We start from the raw sequence: 22,128 nt of genomic DNA on the forward strand, positions 1-22,128 counted from the left end.
GGTCCATGATCCACCCGGACACCGACTGTGCTTTCTTCGACTTGAGGTACAAATACGCTACCAAGGTATTTGACGCTCAAGTTCTCAAGACTAAGAAGCCGACGCCCTTCGAAGAGTGGGTCGGCATCAAGGAGGGGGAGCACGCGGAAGAGAATGCGCCGAGTGAGGCAGGAGAAGCCCAAACCCAGCAAACTCAAAAAGCCCCTCTTGCCGGTCAGGACCAGCCGTCAGAACAGCAACAGCAGTAGCTTATCATTTTTTACTCCTGCTTTCATCCCACATGTGTGTCGCGTACTTTTGTATATTTTTCCCATGACAAGGGTCCGGCTGATATTTGAATCTGAATTTATATGTGTGTGTGTGTGTGTGTGTGCCGACTGTGTCGGTTTTGCTTTGCTACTATTTGCTCCAATTTTTTTGCAATTTTGCAATTTTCGCAATTTGAATTAATACATGTGGTAGCCAGGATGCAATGGTTATGTCTGCCCCTGGATGGTTGTTTGCTTGTAGTTAATCCAACTCTAAGCAAGCAACCGTCCATATAAGCATCCGGATGAATAAATAGGCGGTCCTTGACTGCTTACAAAACAGAATCATTTCTAAGTTGTATCTGCCGGTTGTGCCGACTAAACACAACCTAGGATACTCGTTTAACTGGCTGCGGATTACCCCTTGGGTATCCGTCAATGCCGTTGGTTGGTATGCAGGCGGCTTGTGGCCTGACGTATGCATTTCAACCAATTGCGGATTAAGCGACAAGGTTTTGACCTTGCTTATGGAAATAGAAGCCGGTTGTACTGCTTTTTGGCAAAAGCCGGCTGCAGACCAAGATTTAATTCACCGTCTGTATTGCCTTGAGGCAATGACCGGGTGTATCTTGATTTCGATAGGTCATTCGAACGGCCATGGGTTATCTTTAACCTAACCGGTTAAAGCCGTTTGAGTTTATGACCTGTAGAACAATGTACTACCCGGAAGGGAGATGTTCTCTTCGGCGAATTCACCAAAATGGGCGTCGCCGGATGCCTATTCATGATAGAGTAGGCGGTTTAAAACATGTTGGCCATTGGCCTTTTGAATAACTAAGTTCGGTACTAAGCCTTCTACTCAATTAGAGCAAACGGTTGCCCGGTTGTGCATTGCACATATGGGACTTGGTAGTTGTCCGGCTGTGCATTGCACATACGGGACTTTATACAAAAGATAATTGAAAATAAAGTACTCTTTCATTAATAAACTCTATTTACAAAATATTTACAAATCCTTAGAAGTAGTACCTTTTCAAGTTATCTACATTCCAGGTTCTGGCTAGCTGCCTGCCGTCTGGTGTTTTCATGCGGTAGGTGCCACCTCTGACTTCTTCCACTAGACGAAAATGGTAAAAAGGCACTGGTTCAAACCCCCCCTCTAGCACTGGTTTTGAACCGTTTGGGAGATGCCAAATCCATGAAAATTTGGCACCGGTTCAAAACCGGTGCCAACTAAAGCATTTAGCACCGGTTAACCGGTGCTAACTACATGATTTGGCACCGGTTAACCGGTGCCAACTACATGCTTTGGCACCGGTTAACCGGTGCCAACTACATGCTTAAAACCGATGCCTATAGTCAACTACATGGCGCCAATTTTATTTCTATTTTCAATACTATTGGCATCGGTTTTGAGTTAGAACCGGTGCAAAAAAACCCCACTTTAGGCACCGGTTATTGCTTTAAACCGGTGCCTATAGTCTCAAAAAAAAATTAAAAAACTTTTGGCACCGGTTCTGGTCCAAACCGATGCCAGAAATACCCGAAAAAAATAAATTTTTTTTTTTTTTTGCATTTTTTCCACTTAAATTGTTATAGAAACATTAACATATATATAAAGTTACATTTTTTTCATTAAAAAAGGCTAAAATACTACAATTTTCGTCCAAAAAAAAATTTGAAGTGTCCAAGGTTTCTGGCTGCTGTGTGTCTTCTGTCTGCACTAGTACTGTTGTCCTGGTTCTGCACTGCTACTGCTGTTCTGCTGGTCTCATGGTCTCATGATATCAAAGTAGACTATGCGGACTTCCATTGTAGCAGAAAGACCTATTTCAAAGTCAGACGTTTGATTAATATCAAGCCATGTATATTAATCTCAAAAGTCAAGACATTCTTAATCATCATAATTTATGACCTTATAATCAATTATTTTGTTATCAATAATCTGAACGAAAAACACCACGGTAGGGATCTGGATTGATCACATGATGAATATCACCCTGCATATGCACAGACATTCAATAGATTCAATATCCTAGACATTCCATAGATTCAATATCCTAGACTGTAACATATCTTACCAAAAAAGCCTTATCAACTATCATTCGATGTCCAATAAAAAAAAAAAAAAAAAAAAAAATCAAAACAAAACACATCATACGATGTCCATATATAGGCATAAAAGTTACTAATAAAGCTAGATAATTCCATATGTTTATGAATATAACAAGAAACCTGGCCCTTTATGTCATTAGAAAAATCAGACTAGTGTACACGATTAGAAGCTAGATGATAGGTTACATTTTGTCAAATCTCAGTCTTAGAAGAAATAAACTTTAGGTCCAAGATAATCAGGAAGAAAACCAGAAAATGAAGCAATAAGGACTTTGGCTTTAGTCTACACATGGCCAAAGAAGGCAAGGAGGGGCAGACAATTTTGAAATGTATACCAATCACTAAAGCAGGATTTTAAAATCCTTAGTAGATTTGTCAATGCATCACATGCAATCTAAAGTTACTCTATAGCAGGAAACAGAAGATCATACCCAACTATGAAACCAATTAACTATGAACCAAAAACCTTGATGAGACCTCACATGATATAATATTACGATAATAAGAATGAGTACTTATAGGATTATCATGGAAAAGAACCTGTGGTATTGAGTATTTCCATGTATTTAAAGCCGTCAATCCAATGGTATTACTACTTCCACCATGGTAGGCATTTCTCAATGAAATCATGCCATGATTACCAGTATAAAGCTTTGTCATCAGCGTAGCCAATTCATTTGCTTCTGTCCCAGAATTGACGAAATAGACATCCTGCATTTAAAGTTTACATTGATGAGCCAGAAATGCCATACCCTCACTTCAAGTTCTTGCTCACTTGAGAGTTTAATATCTAAAAACAGTAAAGGGGAAGATGGTATGTAGACCTGTGTAGGGGATCATGATATATCTTGGAACATTACAACACAATAATGAAGCAACGAATTGAAGAACATAACTTTATATTCTAAACCAAATGAGAAATTAAAGTAAATAAAAAATTTGAATAACTGATATATGAAATCTCAAATCAAGTTGATGTTAAAGGCTATGTTGTGAAAAGTCATGCACAACTATGGAGAAACAGCTTCATAAAATTTAGGATATGTTTCCTGAGCCATGAACAATTTTTCTTTTTTTTTCTATTGATAAAAAGGTTTTCTAAGCCATGAACAAATTGTTCAGCTGATTTTTTCTTGTTAATAATGAATGCAGAAGGCATTGTTAACAAAATTTGTAAGAATTGAAAGCATATTGTACATTAACAATCAAGTCATATACTAAAACATAGGATTCGGTTCATCAATTTTGAGGAAAACCTTGATATCAACTAGTAAAATTATGAGTCAGATGCTACATAGTACTAGTAAATAATATCTATAACAAAATTAACAACTAACTACAAACTGCCTAGAGTGCAAGTAATGAGAGATGATGATCAGATTAGTGAGACATGTCAAATTAAAACAATAAGCAACATAACTTTGCAAGGGTTAAAGTGGGACAATATAGGTTATGAGAAGCAACCTTTAGATTTCCAGGCATTTTCGATGCCAAAGCCTCTGCAAAGTGAGCTATGGCATGGTGCAAATATATAGTTGTCGCATGCTGAAGAAGTTTACTTTGCTCTATTACAGCATTCAATATATCAGGGTGGCAGTGGCCACAAGACACAATCACAATCCCGAAAAATGCATCAAGATAGCGTCTACCCGTCTCATCAAACAAATACTACATCTTACCCTCCACAATATTCAGCTGAACAACCATGAGCATAGAGTTAAGTACCAATATAGAGGTATAAAACATCAGTGGCAAAGCTAAATATATACAGTAATGTAATTCAAAATTAAGGCGTCAATTTTTAACTTTTAATTTTAATATACCAATGTTATGTATTTTAATATTAAGCCGTTCAGAACAATCTAACAATGACATGTAACAGCATTTTACATGAAACTAAAAGGTTTAAAATTTAATATGAAGTTTAATCTTTAGAGTTAAGTAGGGTCATTGCTTTGAACATAGCTCGGCCGACATTGAAGCCAACTGAAAGCAAAAACATATACAAGTTCTTCCATTAAATAAACTCCCTCATTTGGGATTCAATAATCATATGCCTAATTCAAATTACACTATCAACATGACTATTAAACCCGACACATAGGAGTATTTGATTAACACTTCTTCAACAACAAAAACCTAGAGAACCCAAATCGAAATTAAGAGGGTTGCAGTAGTAAACTAACCCTACTTTACAAGAACTAACCCTATATTCGAAAATCAAATAAACGACAAACCCTAGATTGCGAAAACTGAAATCGATAATCTAAAAAGGACAAAAACAAATTTTTACCTCGAAGCTGCTTCAATGAAGGTGAGAAAGCTCGAATCCGCTTCAATGGAGAATTAATAGTACGCGTAGCGGAGGAGTGATATGGACAAAGCTCAGAATGCGCTTCAATGGAGAACTACGAGCACACGTAATGGAGGAGAAATATGGAGAAAGGTGGTCGAAGCTAAGAGAAGGGCGAAAACGAGAGTTAGGGTTAACGAAAATGAAATGCAGGGGGGAAAGAAAAAAGAAGAAGAAGCAGAGAAATGAATACCCGATTTTTTTTTTTTTTATTTCGCCCGGTTTTTTGTTTTTTAAATGACACCGGTTTAAACCAGTGCTAAATATCATAGTTGGCACCGGTTTAAGGCGAACCGGTGCCAACTCTATTCCATACTTTTTTTTTATTTTCTTTTTTTTAAATTGGCACCGGTTTGAAACGGTGCTAATTATATGATTTGGCATCGGTTTGGTTGGAACCGGTGCTAACACTGAATTTTTCAATCCCGCCCATTTGTTTTGGCACCGGTTTTCACGAACCGGTGCTAAAGGGGGGGTGCCTATTTCAATTTTTCTACTAGTGTTCATTTGCCCTACCGGTTGCCTCCATTTTTCGTAGCACAAAGTCCCCCACTTTGAAGGACCGTTTGTGTACTCTTTTGTTGTAGGCCCTCGTCATTCTCAGACGGTATATCTCATGACGCAAGGCGGCATTGCCCCTGCGCTCCGAGAGTGAATTCGATGCTAGACGCATGGCCTCCCAATTTGCCTCTTCATCATACAGCATGACTCGGAGTGTTGGCTCATAAAGTTCAATTGGCAAGACGGCTTCAGTGTCGTATGTCATGAGAAACGGGGTTTCACCGGTTGCCCCTTTTTCAGTTGTTCTGATAGCCAATAGGACATGAGGCAACTCATCTTCCCATAGACCGCCAACCCTTTCAATTTTCCTCTTTATGCCGTCTAAGATGAGCTTGTTGAAGGCTTCGACTTGGCCGTTTGCTTGGGGGCGGCCAACGGATGCAAAGTAATGTGAGATCCCTTGATCTCCCAACCATCTCTTGAGGGTAAGCGTTTCAAACTGAGGGCCATTGTCAAACACCATAGACATAGGAACCCCAAACCGGGTGATGATGCTTCTCCAGATGAAGGAAATGACATCCTTTATCTTAATTCCCTTGACCGCCTCTGCCTCAATCCATTTGGTGAAGTAATCTACAGCCACAAGGATGTACCTCCGCCCGCCTGTGGCAGGTGTATATGGACCTAAGATGTCCATGCCCCATTTTGCAAATGGAACCAGGCTGTAGATAGCCGTCAGGTCTGTAGCCGGACGGTGTATGAGCCGACCAAATCTCTGGCGCTTGTCACACTTTTTCACCATTTCCATGGCGTCTGCCTCAAGAGTACGCCAAAAGTAGCCCTATCGTCTGGCCCTTTTTGCTAGAGTTATGCCGCCTATATGTGATACACAAAAGCCCGAGTGCAAATCCTCTAGAACCTCTTTGCCCCTTTTAAGGGTAACACACTTCAGCAACGGCTGGAGGTAACCCTTTTTGAAGAGCTCCCCCTTGTAGATCTCAAAGCTTAAAGCTCGCTTTTTCAATGCTGCCGCTTCTGAAGGAGCATCCGGCAAGGTGTCGTCTACCAAGTAATCTAGGATGGGGTCCATCCAGGTAGAGCTTCGGTCAAGAACTCCAATGGGATCATGTTCAATACTTCTTTTTTCCATGACTTCCCAAAAGACTGACATAGGCGTATCACAAGTGGCAGATGATGCCATCTTGGACAAGGCATCCGCCTAATTTTTCTCTGACCTGGGCACCTGACTTAGATGAAATTCGTCAAGTGTCCCGGCCTCATCTTTGACCGCCTGCAAGTACTTGATCATTGCCGGATGGGTGGCCTCATAGTCACCATGATACTGGCTAACGATCAGTTGAGAATCTGAGCAAGCGTCAACTTTTCTTGCCCCTGCCGCCTTACACATGCGTATATCGGCTAGCAGGGCCTCATGCTCCGCCTCATTATTTGAGGCTTGGAACTTGAACCGTATTGCATATTTATATTTGTCCCCTTCCGGAGACTTGCAAATTACGCCTACACCACAGTCATTCATAGTAGAGCTACCGTCTACATATAACTTCCAAACCTGATCAACATTGTCTGGCTGAGCCGGTCTTGTCATTTCAACAATAAAGTCGACAAACGCCTGACCCTTCACTGCCTTTCTAGGTTCGAAAGAAATTTCCAGACTTTGCAATTCAATAGCCCACTTGAGCATTCTGCCGGATGACTCCAAGGTTGTCATTAGCCGCTTGAGTGGTTAGTCTGTGTAGACCACACCGGATGTGCCAAGAAGTATGGCTTTAACTTCTTGACTGCCATGAACAAAGCAAGGCCAAATTTTTCAACCAAGGGGTATCGCAGCTCAGCATTCCGGAGAACATGGCTAATGAAATAGACCGGGAGCTGAATGTCGTCTCTCTCAGCTAGGAGAACGGCACTAAGGGCATGATCTAAGACGGCCAAATACATGTAGAGAACCTCTCCTGCTAGAGGGCTGACCAGCCGTGGCAAAGAGTGGAGGTGCTCCTTCAATTTCTAGAATGCCGCCTCAGCATTCTCCCCCCATTCAAATCTAGTCTTCTTCTTAATTGCCTAGAAGAAGTAGAGGCACTTGTCACCTGACCGGCTGAGGAATCTCCCCAATGCCACCAGACAACCGGTGAGCTTTTGGACTTCTTTGACAGTGCCGGGTGACTTCATGTCAATAACCACCTGCACTTTTTCCGGATTGGCCTATATTCCCCTTTGATCAATCAAGAATCCGAGAAACTTCCCAGACTCAACACCAAAGACACACTTTTTGGGATTAAGCATGACCTTATGCCGCCTAAGGGTGGTGAAGGTTTCTTGGAGATCAGCAAGGTGATCCGTCTGCAGCTTGGATTTGACTATCATGTCATCAATGTACTCCTCTACATTCCTCCCAATTTGATTAATGAAAATCGTATTAATCATCCGTTGGAAGGTAGCAGGCGCATTCTTCAACCCAAACAGCATCTTCGTATAGCAGAACAACCCTTGATCAGTGACGAATGTCGTCTTTTCTTGATCTTTTTTCCACTAGGGTATCTGATGGAAGCCTGAGTAGGCATCCATGAAGCTCATCAAGGCATGACCAGCTGTAGAGTCGACTAGACTGTCGATCTTTGGAAATGGATAGCTATCCTTTGGACATGCCTTGTTCAGAACTGTGTAATCGACACACATCCGCCAGGTCCCATTCGGCTTTTTGACAAGGACGACATTGGCTACCCAATCCGGGTAGTAGAATTGTCGAATGAACCTGGCATCCAGTAGCTTCTTGACCTCGTCGGCTGCCGCCTAAGATCTTTCCTTACCGTGGTTCCTTTTCTTTTGCCTAACAGGCTTCTTTTTTGGATCCACAACAAGTTTGTGGACAGCAAGATCCGGGCTGACGCCTGACATCTCTTCCACTTCAAAGGCAAAGATGTCTTTGAATTCCTTCAACAGTTGGTGCAAGTCTGCACCCAACTTTGCAAAAGCAACCGTCCCCACTTTTACGGTTCTTTCCGACGGCTGTCATCTAGAATAATATCAATAGTATCACCAGCCGGCTGGAGACGGAGATCCTCTGATCGTTCCCTGATCAGTGGTTGTTATTGCTTCTATTTTTTTACGGCGACCAGGTGGTCCGCCTTTCTCTTTTTGTCGGCTGCTTTGGGAGCAGGCGCGACTTCCTTGAAATCATCGAGGTCAATGGGCTCCTCGCCTTGGCCGGCTGCGGTCGCAATCGGCTTGACGTCTGAGAGGTAGCACTCCCTAGTCGTCTTTTGATCCCCGTTCAGGGAACCCAGTGACCCATCATCCCTCTTAAACTTGATCGGCATGAGCAATGGAATGATGACTGCCTTGGACTCGTTAAGGGTTGGACGGCCCAGAATGAGATTGTAGGCGGTCAATTCCTCAACCACCAAGAACTTGACGACCATTTGTCGTCCTTCCCCCTTCTCTCCTAGCCGGATGGGTAGGTCAATCCTCCCCACCAGATGCACTACTCCTCCCCCAAAACCGACTACGGGGTGAGAAGCCTTGTACATACTGCTAGGCTTGTACTTAAGCTTTGTCAAGCACTGATAGCTGATCAGGTCAGACGAGCTCCCAGTATCGATGAGGATCTGCCCACCCGTTGGTTGGCAACCTTGCATTCGATGACAATTGGGTCATTATGAGGCTGCCCCGATCCTTCTCAGAGATGAAGACCTCAGGGAAGGTGTCTTTCGACGCCTAGCCCTCATCCACTGGGTTGGATAGCTTCCGGATGTTGTCCTTGGTACCCCGGATGGTAGGACCACCGCTCGCGAAGCCGCCTGCTATGGTGAAGATGTGCTCTTCATCAGTGTCAGAGCTCACAACCGGCTTCTTCGACGGTTGTCCATTATTGGTTTTGGGAGTACACTAAGACTTTACCAGGTATGACTTCAAAGCTCCCTCATCAGCCAGACGGTCCAACAACCGCCTAAAGCTATAGCAACCATTGGTGTCATGGTCGACATCCTCACGTAACTGACAGTACTTGCTCTTGTCTCGGTTCTTGATGGAACTCTTCATTGCTGCCAGTTTTTCAATTGTTAATCGGTCTTTAATCTCCACGAGGATGGAGGAGCAGTCCTGGTTGAACTCGTACTTGGGGACGTACGACTTCAACTTTCTCTGTTTCTTCTGGGACGATCCGCCGCCCAGACTTCTTTTCTTTTCTTGCTTTCTTCTTTTTTGGCCGGCTGAGCAGGCTGGCTTTCTTTCCGGTCGGACCTCCTGGGTTCCGACGAGTGCTTGATGGCACAGAGCTCCGTCGCCTGTATATAGGCTTCGGCTTCCATCAGCGCCTCTTGGAGGGTAGCAACCCTCTTGCGGACCAGGTCGAACTTAAAGGTCGACCCGTCCTTCAGACCCTTGAAGAAGTCTGTGTATGCAACTTCGTCAGACATTCTCATCAGATTGACAGGGATGTTCATGGAGAAGTTGGATGCGAACAGGTATGCAAGCATCTTAAAGTTGTTGATGCACCCGGCTGGCAGATTTCCAAACCGTCGTTGGGATATGCCCTTCAATGTTGCTGGGAAGCATCGGCACCAGGCGACATCTTCCAACCCCTGTTGGTACATGAGGTTGGTGTAAGCCATTAGGTGATCTTCCGGGTTGGTGGTACCGTCATAGGTACCGACCAACACGTTCTTAACCTTGGCCGGCTGAGCCGCCTCGGTTATCTCCCTAGAAAACACCAACGGCTGTTCCCCAAGGTTTACCAGCCGGAGCTGCCATTCCATAGGCTAGACCTACTGTGCCGCCGGACTCCTGAAGAGGGCCGGTTGCATGTGTGGTGATCCATACGGCATGTATGGCTGTTGGGGCACATACGGAGCCGGCTGAATGATCTGAGGGCCAGTACGTGCAGACATGCCATGTGACTGACTCTCTCGGTTTGTCTCCGAATACTTCATTGATACGTTGACGTTGAGGCCGACTCAGACATTTGTTGACTTCTCTTCTCCTGGATGAACATCCGGGCGTCAATGTAAGTCTTTTTTGACCCATTCGGCTAAACTTGCCGGATGACCTTCCTTTGCCCTTATTTAGGGAAACGAAGTTTGGAGAGGTCAATCAGGGGCCCATCCGTCCCCTTTGGTTTAGGGTGAGGAGTAGGCACCCGGTATTTGAGGTGCTTCTTCCCGGAGGGAGAAGGCTTCTTGGCCGACTGACCCTTGTTTGAGCCAGTTGACTTCTTGATTATGTCTTTGATTTCCCCCTTGAAACTCGTCATGAATTTCATGAGCTCGTCTCTGGTGACGAGGGTTGTGCCCTCCCCCGCCTGGGGTTGCCCAGCAGGCTTGCCGCCTGGGGTTGCCCTGCAGGCTTGCCGGCTGGGTTGTTGGGACTAGCTTTGTCTTCGCCCCGTTCCCTTGTTTCTTTAGAACGGGTGCGCCTTATTCAAAATGACCCGTCTGGGGCCACATAGGTGTCGACCTCATAGTCGTCACCACTATCTTGGTCCGTATGGACCTCAGGCTCGGCCGTTGGCCATTTGCCCTCACTAGGCGGTACAGTATTGGATGCCATCTCAAAAGTACTATCCCACAGACGGCACCAAATGTTTCGGGGTTTTTTTAGTATCCTGCGGGAGAGTTACAATTCTAGGAATGCGCGTCGACCGTCTGTACCTGCAAAACCACGAAATTCCGGTTGGGTAGAGTTCCGCCTCCGACGATCAAGTTAGAAAGTTTCTGGATGTGTAAAAGTGCGGAAAGTAAATGGGTTTTCTCTCTGATTCAGAGAGATTCGGCAATTAATATTGTTCGGTTTTTGTGTTTTGTATTTATGAGTGTTTATGAATGCCTAATAAATGAGGAGTTTCCTACATTTATAGTAGATGAAGATCTGCTCCCCTATTAGGGTTCAATGCCACGTGTCAGCATCCGATTGGATTCCATTGGGCCTTTCTTGGGCTGACACGTGTCAGCTTACTATTGGTCCACGTGGCATAGGGGGGTTTTTTTTACCCCAAAAAGTTAGCATAATAACAATAATTAAGGAAATTAAGAAAGGAAGGAAAACAATACCTTGAGCTAGATGTAGCTATTTTTTGATAACACCTTTGGCTTACCAAGATTAAAAGATGAGAACTCCTTAATTAAAGTGAATTAAGAGAAGGCTAAGTGATATTTCTTGGAGCTTTTGAGATATTAAGTCAAAATAAGCTAATGAACTTTTTTTTTGGATCTTTTGTTAAGAAAAAGATACTTGAATTAATTCTTGAAAAATAAAGCTAGATCTTGAGAACTAAACCTTTTTTTTTTTGGTTTTTTAATATGGACTAGGAATGCTTGAGCAATTAAAGTAATTTTTTTTGTTTAAACAAAGATAACAATAATACTTAAACTTAAAGAAAAATATTTTTTGTGGTTTTTTTTATAGGGATTAGAGGTAATAACAATACTTAAATAAAAATAGAAATAGTAGTTAAAACTAGATGATGCTTTTTTATAAACTAATAACTTAAAATAAAGCTAAATTAGGGAGATTTTAGCTAAAGCAAAAGATTAGAGAAGGATTTTTAGAGAGAATTTTTAGAGAGAGGTTTTGTAGGATTTTTTTGGTGTGTTGAAATGAGAAAATTAGGGGGGGGGTATTTACAGGAAAATAAAAGGGTTCATTTGTAAATAAAAAAAATAAATAAAAGATAAATAAAGGGTTTAAATTGTAAATATCTAGATTTTGGTAATAATGAAAATCTTTTTATTAAATTCTTTTATTTTATATGTAACAAACTAACTAATCTGATTTAAGAAACTCAAACTGATAAAATAAAGAAAACCGTAACTAAATTAAACTCTAATAATCATATAGTAAGAAAGTTCTAAAATGCCATGGTATTACAAAAAGAAAAATACATAACCTTGTCATGTCAAAACTCAAAAAATACTCACGTGGTATGCACATGACAAAGTACCTAAACTACCTAAGTGATTATTCATAAACCTCATAATTCATTACACTCACTAAGGTACTGAAACAAAACATCTCCCTAAGAAATCAGCTCTGAAATTTACTCAAAGGTATAAGGTTACAAATTTACAATACTAGTAGGGCCAAACAGAATATTTTTAGGGCTTATACCTTGACATGTATTAACTTTTACCCTTATTAGATTGTACATATAAATTTACATAAGGACATCCAATCATACCAAAAAATCTTATAAAGCAAAAGTAAACAATGAAAAATAATGACCCTTTCTGACAAAGGTGGGGTATAAAATAATGTAAATTACCTTACATATATACTATGTAAAGTCATACAACATAAAGTTGACGTGGTCAAGGGTAAAGTATACTATGTAAAGTCATACAACATAAAGTTAACGTGGTTAAAGGTAAAGTATAATATGTAAAGTCATGCAACATAAAGTTGACGTGGTCAAGGGTAAAAATTATTTCCTTAATCGGACAATCTTAAAAGTGTAAATTTTTATCCTGTCATATTCTAATAAAACATAAATTTACATTTATCACGGTCATATTATTTCACTATTGACAATTATATATTAAAAATTTGACAAGAGATACAAAACTAGATTAAAACAATATGTAAAAACTGAAAAAACGAAAATATCTCACAAATAGGGGACATGATCCATGAAACAAGCCTCTTCAAGGATATATTCATCATGCAAGATGTTCAGAATTAGTTCGTTACAAAATCCACAAATGAGCTACTGTGCTCTCATTCCACTATGCACTCCAAACTCCACAAATGAGCTACTGTGCTCTTTATTCCACTACGTACTACACTTATACATTTATCACCCCTTTTTACTCCTATCCTCATGCACGCTTCTCAGTGATACACAGTTATTGATACAATCAATCCGAATTGATATTTATCGGATCCGATATTAACCGCGAAAAAAAAAGTATCATATTAGCCGGCGGCTTGTAGTGGTAAAAAGTGTACATCAATGGAGGTCCTTTCAGCACTATGACGTGTAATACTTTTTTAGGTGTGACAATCTTTATTGTAGGAAAAAAAATGTTTGTCATTTCCCTACCTTTGTTGGGCATTAGTCTTTAGAGTAGTTGACTTTATAGGTAAGCGGATCAAAATTGAGTATTGTGCATAGGTCATAAAAATTACTAGATAAAAAAATACTCTAACACTCTAAATGAAAATACTAATACACTTATCATACTCTAAAGGGTTAAACAATGCTTGTTTATAGTTCAATAAAAAAATAACACATTTCCTTGGCGAGACAAAATGTCATACTTTTATAGTATACGATTGTCATACATATACATATACATATAAAAATACGGTATAATATACACACTTTTTATTATAAAAAGAAGATTACCCTTATCCAAATCTCCACGCACCACTTATTTCTTATCTCCTTCTATCTCACTCCTTACCCGAAAAAAAAACAAGCAAAACCACCATTAATTCGGCCACCATATTCCAAAATAACCAAGAAGATCAACCTGTCTTCACCTTCGAAGAAGGCATGAGGATGATATGGGTGTACTTTATATACATTGTGGGGTTAGCGGTCCTCCTAATAGCCGCATTAATTTACTTATTAATTAACAAGTGAAGCCCAAAATTACTTCGGTGGAGCAGGGTAAAAATGTATGTGGTGTAGCTGTACTTCAATATTTTGTAATTTAGTAGTTTAGAAGTACAAATTGTAACATGAATTTCGAAAATTATGAATAGAAATTATTATTATTATTCGTGTTTTTTTCGTTTTTAAATAGCTTAAATATTGTCATTAAGTTTATAAAAAAAATTTAGCATATACTGTGTTATTACCACATAATTAAAAAACGATAGCAAATAATAATTATTGGTGAAAAAATAACAATAATAAAAATAAAAATAATAAACTATAATATTAATGATATTAATAATAATGATAATAAATAATCACAATAGTAGGATCAAAATTTGGTGTCTACAGATTGCCCCACATTGATTGAGTTTAAATAAAACGATAACCAATGTTAGAGAAAAGACACAAAATTTTAATGCACGTTTTTCATTTTTATTTTTAATTAATGCAACTTAAACGTTGGCTTAGGTGTAGTTGAAATACTGGCTTAAAAAGAGAGAGATTCTCACTCAACTGCAACACAAATGTTGGCTTAGGTGCAGTTGAAAAAATGGCTTAAAAAGAGAGTGAAATTCTCACTTAATTGAAACATATATGTTGGCTTGGGTGTAGTTGAAAAACTGGCTTAAAAGAGAGTGAAATTCTCACTCAATTGCAACGTAAATGTTGGCTTGGGTGCAGTTGAAAAACTGGCTTATCCTTGTACTAATTAAATAGTGGTTTTAGAAGAAAACTCCCATATGTCTAAATTTAGATGGATGTTTATTGGATCCTCTAAGGCAAAGATCAAAATCCCTTGTCGCATGAAGTTGAAGAATAGAAACATTTATTCTTGAAAGAACAGAACATAATCTATGGATTTTAGATGCAAAAATATCAGGTAGTTTGTACTGAGTTTGGGAATAGCAAACTCTTTCAGCTCCTTCTCTTTGGAACCATTATCACCACCCCCCTTATATAAAGTGTGGTTCATTCACTTTCACACTATACCATCCTTTCTCCATCTTTCTCCTTCCTTTCCTATTCTTACTCCTTTCCTCATCTTTTTCCTAAAAAAATGAATGAAGTGTATCAAGAAATTAATGAAATAAGTGGAGCTAGAAAGCTCCAATTGAAAGAGGTGGTAGAAAATATTTCTCCACCTCGTCTTTCTTCTTATACTAGTGTCTTTACCAAAACCATCACCCCTCTTCTATCTATTCAACCTCCGTATGATATGATTCATGCTGCTGTTGAATTTTGGGATGAAGAACGCCATGTTTTTGTTTCGGAGAGACAGAAATGATCCCTCTCCTAGAAGAAGTGGAGGGTTTATTAGGTCTTCCCAAACGAGACCGTGTGGTTACTCTTGTTGACCCAAGGGGAACTGATGCAGTTATGAGGGATTTACTAGGCATACCATGCAACTTGGTAAGCAATTATCGCCTGCTTGATATTTTGATGCTAGAGAATTTTCTTGAAACTTTCTCTTTATCTCATTGGGGATTTACTACCAATGAAAATTTCCAAAGGTGTCAAGAGAGAGCTTGTATCCTTTTATTGCTTGGCCTTGTCTTACTCAAGAATCATTATTTTCTTGCCATGTTCGTTGCCTTTCTTTGCTGTCACAAATTGAGTTAGGGAACCGTTTAGGGCCTCTCATCCTGGGCGAGCTCATGATGGGGCTTGACCATTTGAAGCAAAACCCAAGGGATTTTGTCAAAGGATGTCTAATTGTGCTTCAACTTTGGCTATGTGAGAAATTCAAGCTGTCTAGGCCACCTACTTGAATTCCTTACCAAACCCGACACATTCGGGAGAGAGGTTTTTTCCCTATATTCCGTCAATGTTGTAATGACGGTGCATGGTCAAATCTTTTTGCGAAGCATATGTGGAATGGGTTACTTCATTTCTTAATATAAGTTCCATAACAATTAGTACTAGAAGGCGTTGAGGGGTTCAACTTCCAGGATTGTGTCGCGTCACTTTCTACCTTCCTTGGAGATGTTTGAGGCAAGTAGGCCAACTTCAATGACCTTGAACTCCATGAGCTTCCAGTGTTACCTTGCACTACCTATGTTATTGGTAATGTGCAAGCTCTTATAGCATCATCGCGTGTATGGCAATTTGCAAGAATGCTCCCAGCACTTCCGGTTCTCGAAGATGATGTTCCAACTGCATCTTACAAAACATGGTTGTTGGAGGACCTCGAGGATGATGCTTGAAAAAATCCTTACAAGGGTTTTTCTTATTATATTTCAGTTCTTGTACTCGTTTTCGGGTCGAGTCGGTCGGGTCAAGTTATATTTCCTCCGTTTCTTTTTTGTTGACACATTTCTTTAGTCACGCTTGCTAATGCACAAATTAAATCATTAATATTTTTAATTAATGATAAGAAAAAATATTGAAAAATAGATTTTTTGAAAATATATATCGTGACGAATCTAACAAGATCCCACGTGACTATATTTTTCATTACGTATAAAGCACAAAATACGGTTAAAGGGGCTGTATAAATAATGCTAAAGACAAAACGTGTCAACTAAAAAAATGGAGGTAGTTGATGAGTGTCATTTATGACACTATTTTATAGTCATGTTCCTTAGATTTTAGGTTAGTTACTTAAGCATTTTAGTGCTTTTATTTATGTTTTTGGTATTTTATGATTTATTTCCTTATTATGTGTTTTTATAGGTTATTAAGCCATTTTGGATGATGAAATGATGAACCGAATAAAGGAGCTAATGTCAAATACAAATGAACATATGATGAGCTCCTTTGGAGGAACTAGAAGACTAACGCATACGCAAAGGAACTTACTAGCACTCCGAGAATTGTCCAGATTCATTGCAACATGATATTTGGTTACTTGGAGAATAATTCTTGAATATTTACAGCTAGAAGGAAGATATATTTAATAAAAAGAAGATCTATCATTTAGGAAAAGATTTGGCAAAAGATAGAATTTCCTAGATTTTATCTAACTACTTTCTTTATCTTAGAAATATCTTCCATATTTTTAAGGATTTTACTTGGGGAATAATTCTATCGTAACTCTATTAAACCTCAGAGTTATTCGACGTTCAAGGCATCCGTTCTATCCATTCTTCATCTCTCATCTTTCACTTGTGCTCCCGTTTAGAAGGAACTGCCTAGAGGAACTCGACATGTTTTTCTCCAAAAGTTTTTCTTCTTTAACATGATTGAGAAGTTCTTTATGCTCATTACTAGTTAGAGGAGGCCATGTAACTAGTATTCGATACAAGTTAGTTTGGTTTTAATGATAATTAGTTAATATTTTGGAATATTAATTCTTGAATTATTGTTTTGTTCACATGAATGATGAATTTTTATAAGTAGGTGCGCAACTATTGTTTGGGTCTGATTTCTTTTGCTAATTAATACTACTTAGCCCGTAATTGCTTGGGAACATTAATGAATTATCAACCAATTGTAGAGGAGGACATTCCACTCTATTAATTAAAAAGTAATTCCTGATCAAGGCTAAATCACCTAAGTTCCGAAGTGTTGTGGTTGTCTTGACTTGATGTTTTTCTAGTTCTTAATTTTATCATCAGGTTAAATTCCTTGTTGGTAGTATAGGGGTTATTTTTTGGTTATTAGGGTTAGGGAAGATCATACTGGAACTAACTATTAATAAGGGAAAACAGAGGAACTAGTTCTATAAGTCAAGTTGTTCCTTGAATATTAATTAATGTGTCAATACTTCTATGAAGTTACATGATTAGAATCTGATTATTTAGTGAGTGTTTTCTCCATTGATTGTTTGTTCTTTAGTTAGACTCCTTTTATTGATTGTTCCTTTAGTTAATTTAGATTAGATTTCTCATATCGACCCCCCCCAAAAAAAAAAGTCGTGTTACTCTTCGTAGAATTTGGATCTGGTGACTTGTTACTTTAGACTTACTTTCCTCGTGGGATCGACGCTTACTTGCCCTACCTATTTGTTAAAGTGAATAAGGTTTAATTGTGTGCACTTCGACAACACAACAGTAGTATAATGTAACACAAATTATAATATTTGTTTTGGTTTATTTCAATTTTAATTTAAGCTTCTATTACTTATATTTCTATATGCATTAAGCTTTATTTTTTAAAGCTTTAATAATGATTTTTTTTTACTAACTATAACACATTTTTGTGATTTAGATCATATTTAAAATTATTATTTTTTGGGTAACTGGCTACCCTATCGGTTCCGATTCTGAAAAATTGGGAACTAGAATTGAAACTAGTTGGAACTAGTTTTCAATTTAATTACCCAGAATTGGAACTAGCAAATGTAATTCCGATTTCAAACAAGCCGCTTTCAACTCCAAGTACTTGGAAATTTTGCTCGCCCCTATTTACTAAACAATTATCTCTAAGGAATATTATATAAGTAAGGAGAGGAAGAAATTATGTTTACATGAAATGTTAATATGCCCCTTGTTACAAAAATAAAACAAATTGTTAACCATGTATAGACGAAAATCATCATTAGCTAACTAATTAATTTCACAAATTTAGAAGAAGATACTTCTCAAATTAAGAACAAAAGATTTTAAAATAATGCCATAGTTAAATACAATAATTCTCACATTTTATTAAAAAAACAAATTAAGAAAATTATTAGCCATACTCTCTTGTTGAAGATCATTATAGAATTAAATATCTTTTTTATGACAAGACAAAAAAATAAACTATTAATTAACGAATTTCTCAATTACATATGACCATATAAGATAAATAACAGGTAGTTAAAAAAATAAAAATAAAAAAAAAAGTCATGATGAAGTGTGAGGGAGAGAGGGAGCAAGAAGTGTAGAATGAGCTAAATTTCATGACCATAATAGAAAAGTGAAAGGGTGAGAAAAACTAGGAGAAATAGGGGTAAGGAAAAGAGAGCGGATGACGGGATGAGGGACCAGAAAGGGTAGATGGAGATAGAGATATTGTATTAGTTAAGATGGGAGAAACAGATAGAGAGCACTAAAGGAGGTCAATTCAAAAGTGATGAAGAAATAGAGAGACGTACGAAATGACTTTTAAATTTGCAAAAATCGTAAAAGGCCCGAGTGGTAGAAACAGTTTGAGGGAAAGGGAATAAGGTAGTAGAGAAAGCAAGGGATAAGTATAAAATTAATAACACTTGCATTAAATCAAGACTTTTTTATGCTACCATTCATTGTTAGATGAGTATCTCGAGGGATCCATTTTTATTATAACATGTTATTAATTTATTATAAATTAAATTTATTATAAGTAGGTAAGAAAAATTATATTCTAAAAATGACAATTAAATTAATGATAAACTTTAAGTTTAAGAAAGTGTAACTAGTGACTTTTTTTTTTTTTGTTATTTGTTTTATCAATGTTGACACAAAATTACATTGCTTATTTATGGATAAGCTTTCATCATTTGTTTTACTATACCTTTTGGTGTTACGGTATTCTAACTCTTTAATACATGTTATAGTGCTAAAAAAAGAATCTTCAAAGATAAAAAGTATTTTATGAAGATATTCTAAAATTTGTAAAACCATAAAAATAAATTTAAGGGTTCAATGTTTTTCCTCTTGAGTCTTGAGATTGCCTTCGAGCACTTATCAAAGTAAATAAGAAGGTATGACATATTAGAATTACTCGAATGTTCTACCCATAAAACAAGTGTTAGAAGGAGGTGGTAAGTAGGAACAAGAAAGTAAAAATATAAGATAGACAAGAAAATGAGGAGGGAAGAAGAGATGGAGAGAATTTTGAGAAGAATGTTAAAAGGATAGAGTGGAAAGTGGGTAAGAAGGAACTGCTTTTGTGATTTTCTTTTTGCAAATTTGAGTTACATAATATTCAAAGATATTTACAAGATATTTTACCTCTATTATTAAGGCTTAGATCATCATCATTGAAAATATTAAGGACAACTTCTTAACATGATTTCTAGTTATCACACACTTTGAATACCACGTTAATATATAGATAGTTGATACACCATAATGAAGTATATTGACATCTATTCAAAAAAAAAAAAAGAAGTATATTGACATTCTTACAAATCATAAATAGTTGATTATTATCTCTGCTTCATGTTTCCTTTTCTTTTCAACGCCTCCTTCCTCCATTATTTCTTTTTATTCTTGGCTTCAACTTATGATACAATATGATCATCTAACAATAAAGAAAAAAACCTAACAATCAAATATATCACTTTTACAAAACAAATGAAAAAAAAAAACAAATTATGCACCAAACAAACAATTAATCCTAAAATACAGTACAACTCGTACACATTATACAAACACTATGCACAATAATTTAACGCCCATATTGGGAGACCGATACAATAATTAATGAATAGAGAAATTATGCCATATTTAATTCCTAAATCATGTTATATAAACACAATACAATAATCAATTAAGCGCAACTTAAAACATGTCATGTTATCCATTAATCGAACAAAACAAACCACGGTATCTCCTACAAGCTTTGCATTTACAGTCCATTGTAGAATAAATAATACAATATATCAACAACATTATTGTTTAAGGGAAAATTCTCAATGGTAACCCTTTGTTTTTGCTTTTTCTTAATAGTAGCCAAACTTTTTTGGGATTATCTTATGTAACCCTATACTTAACTTTTATACTTTTGAACTTCTAAGAGCATATCAATGGAGGAAGCAACTACAAACCCTATTGAATTCCTTTTTCAACACCAAACCTCATTTTTAGACGACTAATCAAACAACCTTACAGTTAAATGTCATAACATTTCTCTTTCAAACTTCAACCAACACAAAAGTCACAAAACCCCCAAATGGGTCCACTTAAATTCATGTGCCCAAAAGCACAAATCAATGGCGAAGAAGCAAAACCCATAAATTTGTTGAGCTCAAACCTTTTACATTGTCAATTGTGACACCATTTTTTTTCATACAAAGAAATATCAACAACGTTCAGAAAATGCGGCATCTTAAGAGCAGTTCACGTTGTCGAAGGAGCATTGTTTGAGAGCTAGTGTCTTAAATTAGTACTCATATCGGAAACATCAAAGTCCAAAGAGCAGTGAATGTGCCAACAATAGGGACCATACTTTGAAAGAGCAGTGAAGGAAATTTTGACTATTGGTATCACGAAAAGACCATACTTTGATTTTTGGTACCTATCTAAAATTTATTTTTATTTTATTACCAATCAAATTCTAAAATAATAGCTTTTGGTACCACTTAACGGTTTCCATTAGTAGTCAGTTAATTAATTTTTTTTCTCGTTTTGCGTGTCGGAAAATGTTCCGTTGAGGTTTGGGGGTCATTTTAGTCCTTAATGAGCACGGAATCGGCAAAAATACAAAGTAATTGCCTCGCTTTGCGTGTCATAAAATGCATCAATTTATGTGTCATTAAGTATTTTGCCGCGAATATTGTTCAGGTAAGGTTTTATGGGTTGGTTTCGCAGTGGGGGAAGGGGAAGGGTGGAATTTCAGGGGTTAGGGTTTGGCTGGGTGGCACGATGGAGGAAGGGGGAGGGTCGGGGTAAGGGGGAAAGGGAGGAGGTTGCTCGGCCGGTAATGTGGGACTGTGGGAGGCTTGCCGCCGGGATTGGGGGGAAGGGGAGGTGAAGACTGTGTGGGTGGGTTTTTTTATTAAATAATAATAATAATAATAATAATAATAATAATAATAATAATAATATATATTCATGAGATTGCTGGCCCTAAACTCATGAAAAAATTGGCAGATTTATATTTCACACACGTTACTAAAAAAATGTTAAATCCCCTTTTTTTTATTATCTCCTCGACAAATGGCTTTGTGGAAATCTCAACAGGGAGATCGTACTTCTGATTGGCTCAGGACAGTCCTAATTTCAGGTTTAGGTCAGACTACGAACTACAAAACTTATTGGTGTGTGTTATGTTACCGGTTGGGTGTCCCCTTGTATACTGCGTCGAGGCCATGCTCTGCTTGCTCCAGGGTTTTCGTTGGTGATATCTATGGAGACCATTAAAGGTGGGCACGGGTCGGGTTGTCCTGTGGGCAGCCCGGCACAGCACAAAGTTCGACGAGGCACGGCACGGCCTGTCAGCTGGCCTAGCCTGGCACGGTGGTCGCCTAGTGTGCCGTGGGCCGTGCCACGAACAACAGTTGCAATTTTCCAGCACAAGCCTGCCCCTTGGCCCGCGTGACAGCCCGTTCGAGCACGCCCCGTATATATATATATATATATATATATAATATATATATAAATATTAAACTTAATTTATTTTTAAAAAAATAATATAATCATTTAAAAAAAAAAAAAAGAACAAAGTCGAAG

General features: G+C 38.2%; 1 protein-coding gene across 3 annotated transcripts; it reads right to left on the reverse strand.

The window, feature by feature from the left end:
* Positions 1-1,744: 1,744 nt before the first annotated feature.
* On the reverse strand, positions 1,745-5,210 carry LOC110735101 (alanine--glyoxylate aminotransferase 2 homolog 1, mitochondrial-like). 3 transcript variants are annotated; one of them, XR_002513988.1, is made up of 5 exons: positions 4,657-5,210; positions 3,828-4,058; positions 2,904-3,074; positions 2,164-2,248; positions 1,745-2,075 (listed from the first exon to the last, which is right to left on the reverse strand). XR_002513988.1 is itself a non-coding variant. In XM_021915250.1 (4 exons), exons 1-3 carry the CDS (start codon positions 3,843-3,845, stop codon positions 2,186-2,188), a joined length of 252 nt encoding a protein of 83 aa, XP_021770942.1. In that variant the 5' UTR covers positions 3,846-4,199; the 3' UTR covers positions 1,745-2,075; positions 2,164-2,185. The 3 variants fall into 3 exon arrangements, 1 of the variants encoding a protein (XP_021770942.1); XR_002513989.1 differs by lacking the exon at positions 2,164-2,248; XM_021915250.1 differs by lacking the exon at positions 4,657-5,210 and having other exon boundaries at positions 3,828-4,199.
* Between the last annotated feature and the right edge of the window lie 16,918 nt (positions 5,211-22,128).

This window comes from Chenopodium quinoa, unplaced genomic scaffold, assembly GCF_001683475.1.
Source record: "Chenopodium quinoa cultivar QQ74 unplaced genomic scaffold, ASM168347v1, whole genome shotgun sequence".
Lineage (NCBI taxonomy): Eukaryota > Viridiplantae > Streptophyta > Magnoliopsida > Caryophyllales > Amaranthaceae > Chenopodium > Chenopodium quinoa.

What these genes read in the sequence shown, in the direction of transcription:
- LOC110735101 (XM_021915250.1), bottom strand. An exon ending in GGAAATACTCAATACCACAG is followed by an intron (nt 2,249 to 2,903) that starts GTTCTTTTCCAT and finishes GTGCATATGCAG; the next exon opens with GGTGATATTCATCATGTGAT.